This window comes from Crocuta crocuta, unplaced genomic scaffold, assembly GCF_008692635.1.
Source record: "Crocuta crocuta isolate KB4526 unplaced genomic scaffold, BGI_CrCroc_1.0 scaffold405, whole genome shotgun sequence".
NCBI lineage: Eukaryota > Metazoa > Chordata > Mammalia > Carnivora > Hyaenidae > Crocuta > Crocuta crocuta.
Window position 1 is genome coordinate 377,022 of NW_027531506.1, and position 11,262 is coordinate 388,283.

The 11,262-nt window shown below is 36.6% G+C and overlaps 1 protein-coding gene across 1 annotated transcript; it reads left to right on the plus strand.

Moving 5' to 3' along the window:
• Positions 1-2,064: 2,064 nt before the first annotated feature.
• LOC144238519 (olfactory receptor 5M5-like) lies at positions 2,065-3,003 on the plus strand. Its single transcript, XM_077772319.1, has one exon. The coding sequence runs from the start codon at positions 2,065-2,067 to the stop codon at positions 3,001-3,003; it is 939 nt and encodes a 312-aa protein (XP_077628445.1).
• The last annotated feature ends 8,259 nt before the right edge of the window (positions 3,004-11,262 follow it).

The following is an 11,262-nucleotide window of genomic DNA, read 5'->3' on the forward strand; positions in this document are numbered from 1 at the left end:
CATCCTATTGAATGATGCTCTATACCCCTTCATAGAAAAACAGCCCCTCCTAGTTTTATAATCCATATTAAAGTTAATCAAAATGCATTTCACGAAGATACTTCCTAAACTTTTTCCCACTTCAGACTGAATTATGACCACACAGCAGGAGACATCATCCTTCTTAAAATAAACATCAACCTTCTAGACTCTTTGGATGAATAGGTAGTGCCAGCATAAATCTACATGGCAGAATCTCAGAGTGAAGGTGAATGTCAAGGGCACAGAGCCTCAGGTGCCCCAGAGCTACTTCTGTCTCTCTACAAATACTTCATTCCAAGTTTTCTTTGCTCAAATCATGTAGGATGTGGTGTTCTATTTCTTTAAAGTTATTTTCATACAATATTCAGTTAAATAACCTGAAATGTTCAAGTTTACATTGCACCATTAACCCACAGAAACAGAGATATTAATTATTTTGATGCTTGATTTATATATTAGTAAATATGTATTTATTAAAAACACCATCCCTGCACCAAAGAGTGTTTGTCTATTATAATAGTTACTCAAATTTTACAAACTTAGAAACACACAAAATAATTATGATTACATTGACTTAGGTGATTTGTCTTGGATTTTATTACCCTGGTCAATATGACCAAAGTCCACATGTGCAGAGTGGGATAATGCAATGAGCAAGAGTATTGGAAAGGCATTTACAAAGTGCCTTATGAAATGATTCCTGTTCATTTTTGGCCTCGTAGCTATTAGCAAGAGAGTATAACATTGCTATACCTGTGTGTTTGTTACTGAAGGAGGCTATTGGTTTTTCCAAGATGGTATTTATGGTACATAAAGGTACCATACATAAATGCAGAAATGCAGAGAGATGCACTTGAGATAACTTAAGTCTTGTCTCAGTTGTATGATTACTATGATTATTATTCCACTAAAATAGTTTAATGTATTAAAAAACCTAAATAGAATTTATGTTACATAATTTTTAAAATAGTTTAAAAATTTTTTTATTTATTTTTGAGACAGAGATAGAGACAGCGTGAGCAGGGGAGGGTCAGAGAGAGAGGGAGACACAGAATCTGAAACAAGCTCCAGGCTCTGAGCTGTCAGCACAGAGCCTGATGTGGGGCTCGAACCTACGAACTGTGAGCTCATGACCTGAGCTGAAGTCGGACGCTTAACCGACTGAGCCATCCAGGCGCCCCTTATGTTACATTATTTTTTTAATTTTATAGGAGAGTTAAAAGAAGGTAGAATTACCATTAAATTATTATAGTGCATGGATATGTTTATTAACAACATTTTATTAATGTCTCCTCCCCATACTAGGGAGGCTTTTAATACTATTGCTTTCTCTAATCTCTCACCCAGTGAACACTTGATATCACAGATATATAAGTATCTGTATATCTTACACATATCGTTTGTATACTGTACATGTATCTTTTTCAATATCAAAAACATGATTGACTTTTGTGCCTCATGAACCAATTTCTGGCCCTGATAATTGACTATAATACACAAAGAAAAGGAGATCTTAGGCTGAGTCCTACATGTAGCATGAAGGAACAAACTGCTTGAAGAGATCTTGAGTTCAGGGGGCAGGAGGAAAAAAGCTAGTTCTACAGGGATATGCATCATTCCCTCTAGCTGCAAAACAACAACAACAACAACAACAACAACAACAAAACAGATGATGATTTAGATACCACAGCAAATATATATTGAGAAACAATGGATTGCAATGTCTGAAAACAGCCAAGTTTAAGGAAACTGTAAGTGAACAAATGTAGTATATCTTGCCAAGAAGATAAAGTCTTCTCAACATGAAGAGACTTGAAGAAAAGCATTTAGAATATGACTGCCTTTATCAAAGGAGCTCTCTACTAATTTAGATGTTTAAGATGTCAATTGCGGGCTAACTAGGCTATTCCTTTATGCCACATGAAACTTACACGTTTCAGAGAAAAACTATCAGATGACATGATGGGGTAACCGATGTGTGATAAAAAGACAAGCATTTCTACTTGCTTTCCTGCAGTTCTCATTTGAAGCCCAGGACACACAATGTTACCGACAAACTACACAGCAGTGGCTGAGTTTATCCTCTTGGGACTGACAGATCGAGCCGAGCTGCAGCCTGTCCTTTTTGCGATTTTCCTACTCATCTACCTTATCACAGTCGTTGGCAACGTGAGCATGATTTTGTTAATCAGAAGTGACTCAAAGCTTCACACGCCCATGTACTTCTTCCTCAGCCACCTCTCCTTTGTGGATCTCTGTTATGCCACCAGTGTCGCTCCACAGATGCTGGTTCATTTCTTATCCAAGAGAAAAGCCATTTCCTTCCTTGGCTGCCTTCTACAGTTCCACTTTTTCATCGCCCTGGTGATCACGGATTATTACATGCTGGCGGTGATGGCTTATGACCGCTACGTGGCCATCTGCAAACCCTTGTTGTATGGCAGCAAGATGTCCAGATGCGTCTGCCTCTCTCTCGTGGCTACCCCATACATCTACGGCTTTGCCAATGGCCTGGCACAGACCATCCTGATGCTTCGCCTCTCCTTCTGCGGACCCAATGAAATCAACCACTTTTACTGTGCGGACCCCCCTCTTCTAGTCCTTGCCTGTTCAGACACTTATGTCAAAGAAACTGCCATGTTCGTGGTGGCTGGTTTCAATCTCACCTGCTCTCTTGCTATCATTCTGATCTCCTACATTTTCATCTTCACGACCGTTCTGCGCATCCGGTCTGCGGAGGGGAGGCGCAAGGCCTTTTCCACCTGTGGATCCCACCTGACGGCTGTCACCATCTTTTACGGGACTCTCTTCTGCATGCACCTGAGACCCCCTTCTGAGGCATCTGTAGAACAGGGGAAAATTGTAGCAGTTTTTTATATCTTTGTGAGCCCTATGTTAAACCCTTTGATCTATAGCCTGCGGAACAAAGATGTTAAACGAGCAATCAGGAAAGTTGTCCAAAAGAAATCACTTTTTAAATAGACATTTTGGTCACAGGTATGTAATATATCTCATTATCTCACCAATTAATGAGCATTTAAAATTAACAAATCACCTTCTGTCATTGGCTTTTTGTCTTTTATTGTCCACATCTGGATCTTGAAAGTGTCAAATTATTTGCTAGTATTTGTAATTCTGTTTCAGTAGGTTAAAAAAAACTCTTAGAAATTCAAGTCCAAAACTGGAAGGCATTATTATTGCTCTATAAATTCAATAAATAACAGAAGATTCCATCTATAATACTCATAGTGATTCAAAGTTATAAAAGACAGAAGTACCAAATTATTTTGTGTCAATGCCCATCTGTTTGATTTTTATAGTGCTTAATAATTTTGAAACTAATATCCAGAAACTTCACAAATATAGTAGGTGAGAGATTTTATTTCTTTTTTCTTTACAAAAGACATATAAGAAAGAAGATTTTGTGTATCTCAGTTTATTACTCTAAACAATATTTAGAATGATAATACTGATATAGTGGAATCCTTAGTCATAAGGCTTATGGATGGAATGGCAGATTTTCCTTGGAAGATTTTTTAAAAATCAATATCTACCCTCATCATTAAACTGGTTTTGTGGTTTCGCTTGTATTTTTTTTAATCACGAACTATTTCAACATACTTTAAAAAATAGAAACTGAGGGAAAGCCTGCCTGTGCAAGTGAACTAATCATTATTAAGGCTTCACATGTGTGCGTTTTGCTTCAAATATTTCACATACTCAGATAGTCTCAAATTAAGCCCTGCCTGCCTGATTCCATTCCTCTCTCCATTTCCTGCACTCAACTCTCTCGTGAACTTAATGTTTCTTATTCCTATGTAGAGTTCTAATGTTTGCTGATGTTCCTGTATCCATAAAATTCTATAATATTATTTTGGGAGACTTAAAACTTGCTACAGATGAAGTCACTCTATCCTTCTGTGAGTTTTCTATTTTCACTAAATCTTAGATTCCTCCATATTGATTCATGGAGCATGAACTGTCTTTGATATAGTCTACATCAGTATATAAATATGCCACAATCTATCTAACCATTCTATTATTGATGGGGGAATACATTTTTCCTGTACCTTGATAATACAAAAATCTAGCAAAACATTTTACTCTGAAATTCTGAGTGTGGACCAGTTCAAGAGTTCTTCCCTGGAGGTTAACTTCTGGGTCATAAGAAAAGAGTATCTTTACATTTAGTAGATATTGCTAAATTGCTCTACCAAGTGCTCTCCTGCCAACAGTGTGTGAGATTGGTCTTTACTTCATATTCTCTCAATTACTGTATACTGTCAGGCTTTCCAGATGTTTTCCCATCTGATGGGTGTAAAATGGATAATAATATCTTGTTTATTAAGCTCTTGTGTTGTCATTACTAGTGAAGCAAAGTGTTTTTAAGTGCTTTGATGCTAATAGAAAAGTTGTCTTTCAGTTGTATGTCTATTTTCTTTTTAAAAATTTTTTAATGTTTATTCATTTTTGGGAAAGAGAGAGAGAGAGACAAAATGTGAGTGGGGTAGGGCAGAGAGAGGAAGATACAGAATCTGAAGCAGTCTCCAGGCTCTGAGTTGNCCTTATTTTGTACATTTGCAATAGCTCCTTATATATTCTGCACTAGATACCAAACTTTTAATGATATATGCAATGCAAAGACTTCAACCTGTTTGTAGCTTGTATCTCACTTTTGTTCATGATATATTTGGTGGTATAGAAGTTTTTCGTTTTAGGTTCAAATGTTAATCTTCTCTTTATGGTTGTGCTTTGTATGTCTTGTCTAAACAATTCTTTCTTATTATAAAAATATTCTATTTTCTTTCAATTATTTAAAGTTTTACTTTTATGTATTTAAGCCTGTATTTTTCCTGGTATTACAAATGTTGCGATACAATTATTACTCTGATTTTTTACAAAAATAATTCATTTTCCATCTTTTAAATTTTCCATATGGTTCTTATTAAGATTTTAGTAAAGGGTGTCTGGGTGACTCGGTTAAGTGTCCACCTCTTGGTTTTGGTTCAGGTCATGATCTTACAGTATCAGGTGTTCTGGCTCCCCATCAGGCTCTGTGCTGACATCCCAGAGCCTGCTTGGGATTCTCTTTCTCCCTCTCATTGCCCCCTCCCCCACTCATGTCTCTGTCTTTCTCAAAATAAATAAATGAACTTATTTTTTAAAATTTATCTTTTTTTATTTAAAAATTTTTAATGTTTATTCATTTTTGAGAGACAGAGAGAGACAAAGCATGAGTGGNGGGGCTTGAACTCACAAACCATGAGATCATGACCTGAGCTGAAGTCTGACAGTTAGCCTAGTGAGCCACCCAGGCGCCCCTAAACTTAAAAAAAATTTTTTTAAAGATTTTAAATAAATTCTTTCATGTATAAAGTTTTCATGTTTTTATCAGTTTGTTTCTTGGCTCTGTATTGTGGGACCAATCTGTCAATTCCTTCATCAATGCAAACTATTTTTATAATGATAGTTTTGTCACCTCTCATCTGAAAGCTTGTACATTAGAGAATTTTCTTGAAAGATCTCTGACAGAAGATACCATTAAAATGTATAGAAATAGTTTATTGTCTCCAGAGTTTGTTATTTTCTCAGAAGGCACAGGATACCAATGTCATTGAGCCAATGCTGATGGCTATGAGAAGAGCAAGAAAAAAGTTATTCATAGTTGATACTAGGTCTATGTCCACTCTTGTATTCTGGTACTTGTCATCATAGATCTTCCTTACTATGGCTTAACATATGCTTCAATTTGTTATCAGTATGCATGCATTGGTCTTCTTTCCTTACTTGTCCAAACTAGTCCATTTCCCAAGTCTGAATGTACCATATCCTGATTTAAGAGTTCACAGAGAAAATAGCAACAAAAGTAGGGTGTTATGATTTTTCCTCTTCAGGAATTATAGGTTGTCCATTGTCTCCTGGAGAATTTGTATTTCCATCCATTTCATGGCACTCTACTGCTCATCATTGGCATTTTCTCCTGAAACTACAAGTTTTGAAAGTTTTGAAACAAAAATTTCAATTTTGTGAAATTCCTCTCAGAATAAATTGGCTGGGCAAAGCATAGCTCTCTGAAGTCCAGGTCAATCTAGTTTTTTTTTTTTTTAATCTTCCATATCCTTACATATGTTTGATTGCTTCATATATAAAAACTGAGAGAGATGTTTGTGGTTTTGTTTATTTCTCTTTGTAATTTTCCCTATATTATTTGCTCATGTCCAGTAAAGAACTAGTTTTATTCCTTTTATCATTTTTAAATTTTTTATCCCTACTTTGGATGATTAAAATCTAAAAGTGGTTTTCTTTGATTGATATTCATATACTACCAGCAGTATATTCATTGTTTTGGGTTGGTTGATGCTTATCATATATGTTTTTACCTTCTTTACTTTCAGGCCCTAAGTCATTTAAATTACTGAGTTTCATATTTTATTGTGAATACACATACTTAGATATACGTTATAANTTTCCCTTTTTCCAAACATGAGTTAAATTGTGTTTTCTAAATAACTTTGATTCATGACTATCTTACTTGCCTACTGTCAGCCCCAAAGGGCAAAGCCCATGTCTGCTTTTGCTGATTATTTTAAAGCTGGCATATTCCCCAAACCTTGATATAGATGGTTCTCAATAAATTTGTATTTTCTAATACACTATTGTTATACCCTTTGGATTATGGCTATTTGAGTGCAAGCTTTAATCTATGCTACTTGCTAACATGATAATCAGGGATTCTTTTTTTTCTTAAAATTTTTAATGTTTATTTTTGAGAGAGAGACACACACACACAGAATCTGAAACAGTCCCCACGCTCTGAACTGTCAGCACAGAGCCTGACGTGGGGTTCGAACCTATGAACCGTGATGTTGTGACCTGGCCACTGAACCAACTGAGTCACCCAAGTGCCCTGATCTTCTGGAATTCTTAACAAATCAACACCTGATGGTGAAACTTTACATATGCCTGCCTCATCCCTTCCACCATGAAGCAGAAACTCTTTAAGGACACAAATCTTTTGACTTTCTCTTATACTCTCTACATTGAGAGTACAATGATAAATAGAAGGCTTTTCCTGAATGTTTTTAACCCTGTGGATGAATGGATGAATGAATGGATGGATGCCAATAATCTTGGAGAAGGTATAGCATGGTGTGAGCTTGTCACATTTCCTTGCTTAATAATATGATATCAAGGACTATAGTTGGCTTGTTTTAATCCCAGCCTCACAATTTATTTGCATTTACTAGGGAAAGTTACTTAATCTCTCTTTGCTTCAGATTCCCATCTGTAAAATAATGCTAATAGTATTAACAACCCATGAAATTATTTAAGGAATAACTTAACTAATGTGTGTATATTGGTAAGCCTGATACCCAGCACACAGTAAATATTCCATGCTTATCACCTATAATTAATTACCCCTGTTCTGATTTTTGTCTTTTGGTTTCTTAAACAAATTAACCACTTAAACCACTTCATCTCCCTACAGAATTCATTTCTGAGGGAGACAGAAGTATGCTGATGAAGTTACCAGAGAGGAGATAAGTGAAGGTTGTGTATTCATATTCATAGGCTTAAGTACACATTGCACACTTCTTAAGTTATTCACCAAGTATCTATTTGTAAATGATCATATCCTAGGACCTGTGCTACCTGCCGAGATCACAATTCTTGCCCGTAGGGGTTTACAAGGTAGTGGTGGTGAAAGAGATATGGCAGGCGATTTAGCAGAGTGTTAGACAAACATGAGGGCAGATTGCTAAGGACACATGGAGGAAGGAGTTCAAACTCAGTTCTGTGGAGGTGGGGAAAGTATCTTTTGAGAAAACATCTGTTTGAGCCTTACCTACTGCCTGAGACAATATAGTATTAATTAAATACGTTTTATGAAAGAAACGGATTTTTTACATCATCGAAACAAAGAGTAGAAATGTTTTAAAAATGCAATGTTTGTCATGGAAATGATATTTGGCTCTGGTAAAGAGTGAGAATAAGAGAGCCTAGTCAGGGATGACGGAGAGGCTTTTGGAATGCATAAAGAGATGAAAGGGCATGGCTATTATGGTAACAAGGGATGAGACAGAGGTTTCTAAATGACTCTGGGGGACAAAGTTTTAAAGGACATTTTGGACTCCATTCACTACATCCTCCACATGCGTATCTAAGTAGGGTGAGTACAGATTGGGGGGATTATGCAAAGGATCCTTGCTGCTGCCTGGCCAACAATACAAGGTATCCTATTCTCTATGTGATTCATGATCATGTCTCATCTCAATCAGATGTGCTGAGTGGTCATGGCTTTGGTAAGGGAAGGAGAGCAAGAGACCTATGCCTATGTGCTACTGTGCCTGGGTGACTTCAATTCGGAGGAAAGGAACAGAAAAACAAGCCTAAGCCACGTTATCAAATCCAAATCTACTTGAATAATGCTAGTAATGTTAGTATCTGATGCATATGTGTAGTTCTCAGTTGAGTCAGGATCCACAAGTGGTGTCCTTTTAAGCTCCAGACCAGAATCTTCTAAACCCAGGTATAGCCCAAATCTTTAACAAAATGAATAATCATTATTACCATAATTGGTATTTGTGCTACTACTTCCCCTGCAACATTATTGAATAACTACTGTGTGTTGCTCTGGCCTGTGTTAGGGATATGGCATAAAACAGCGTTTCACTCAGATTGCTTACGTGAAGTGAATTTAAAGAAAAGAATACAGGCAAAATTATAGAGATCAGTCATGAAAGTTGAAGAAACATCTGGAGGCTAACTGCAGAAAACATTGTCCACCCCTTGTTCTGAAGCGACCAGGCAGTGACTACAATCACCAGACCCAAGGAGGGCAAGAAGCAGGAAGCAAGTCATGACCACTTTCTTTCCCAACATATACATGCAGCTCAGCGGGAGTCTGACTTGGAAAGATGCAGCCACTCTAGCACCTTTGTTGTGAATCTGGGAGAGAATGAGAAATGCACTGTGTTATTTTTCTCTTTCTCCCTCCCCTGACTTCCTGCTGGTTCTTCCCAGTGGCCAAACTCAACTGAAACTGAACACCAAAGGAGCTCTATTGACGTGATCCATAAGGGCTAAACTCCAGGGGGACAAAGGAAGGTAGAGAAGAAAAGGCAGTGGGTCCGGGTGGGAGAGGGTGACAAAGAGAGAACCCCCAGCACATCTACATTATGTGTATATCCATAACATTCCCATAGTACATAATAGCTGTGGAGTATTATTCCCAGTAATGAGATAAAGCACAAGGCTTAGAATGAGTAAATAATGAGTCAAGATCAACCTAAGTTAATTGAACTTCTAATGGCATTCCAGACTCCAAAACTTTGTTAACAGACACCATTCTACTTGACAGGTTATAGACAAGAGAACCTATTATTCCCCCAGTCAAAAAACCGTAGGACATTCAAGCATAATTTAAAATAAAAGAAGAAATTCCCATTGCTTTATGGTTCTCAGGAGATTTGATTCCCTGTGATACTGGGGAATGGGCCCAAATCATGTCCTCAATGAGCTTACCTAGGATTTTCAAAAGAGTTATACAGTGGCTGTAAATAGTCTGAGTGATTTTTCTGCTAAATTAATTAAACCATAGGGAATTGGGGCGTGTATGGCAACTCTGCTATAAACTCTTTAGGTTCTTCTATCCATGGTGTTCTTGGGAAATCACTCTTCTTTCACAGGTAGGATTTGGTGTTGTTAAAATATATTTTGGGAAATATATTTATAAATAAATATTTTAGTCAGGCAAAAAATCAAATTATGAGCAGAAGCATATTCTAATGAAGTAACAAAACTGTTGATTTTGATTCTAATGATTTTCTAGGAGTACAAGATTTTATATGTGTACAACAGAGTAATAGTTATAATGGAAACTAGACCAGAGAGAACATCCATTCCATATATGATTGATTGGCTCCACTTGGGAAAGCACTGTTCCAGGTGCCACTGAGGCTCTCGCTAGAGATTAGATAAACTCTTGTCCCTGACAGTCACACTTTGGTGTTGAGTCTATGTTAGATTAGACCTGGATTTTTCACCCAATATAACAGTAGCCACAACTTATTAAGTGTTTCCTATGTGTAAGACATACTTTAAAAGTTTTATCTGAATTAAATATCTCATACAAGGGAGTTGTTATCAGAACCAAATTTTATGCGTGAGCTATCTCTAACGTTTGCTGACTCTCATAAGTACCCATGCATACTGTCTCTTGCTTCATGAAGAAAACTAACAGGATGGTAGTAAATATCTTTTGTTTCTTTCCAAGTTAATACTACTACTCTATGATTTTATAGTTATTAGCATCACATCATATAACACTGTACCCCCTTCATAAAGAATTGATCATTCTCAACTTTATAATCTATATTAATTTTTTAAGTAAACGAAAAATGCATTTGATGAAGATACTTTCTCTAAATCTTTTTCCACTTCAAACTGAACCACTGCCACATGTAAAGGAAACATAATCCCTGTTAAAGAAGATACCAACCTTCTAACTCTTTGGGTTGCTGGGTAAGACAGCAAGCATCTACATGACAGAGTCTCAGGGTGAGGGTGAATGTGAAGTGTACAGAGCCCCAAGTATCCTCAGAGCCACTTCTGTCCCCCTACAAACACTTCTCTGAGAGGTTTTTTTGTTTGTTTGTTTGCTCAAATCATGTAGAAAGTTGTGCTCTCTTTCTTTAAAGAAAAGTCATTTTTACAAAGTACTCAATTAAATTACCTGAAAGGATCAAGTTTGTATCACCTCACTAACTCACAGTAACAAATAAAGGGAGATCGTAATTATTTCCACTTTTGATGAATATGTCAATAACTAGATATTAAGAATACCATCCCAACACCATAGAGTGCTTGTCTTTTATTATAATTAATCTTAAGAACTTATAAATACACAAAATAAATATAATTACATTCAATCATTTAAATGACTTGTCTTACATTTATTACCCTGCTTAGAAAGTCCAAAGTCCAAAAGTGCAAGATGGGACAATGCAATGGACAAGGTGGTGGAGAAAAACATTTACAAAATGCCTTACAGAGTTATCTTTGTCCATCCCTGGCCTCAGAGATCTTAGTAAGAGGCAGTATAACATTGCCATACCTCAGTGTGTGTTATTGAAAAAAAGTGTAAGTTTTCCCAATGATATTTATGGTACTTTTAACCTGAAGAAATATGGAGAGGGACACTTGAAGGTATCTTATGTCTTGTCTCAGTTGTAATATTAC

Excerpts from the sequence above, each read along its gene's own strand:
- LOC144238519 (XM_077772319.1), top strand. The coding sequence starts at position 2,065 with ATGTTACCGACAAACTACACAGCAGTGGCTGAGTTTATCCTCTTGGGA.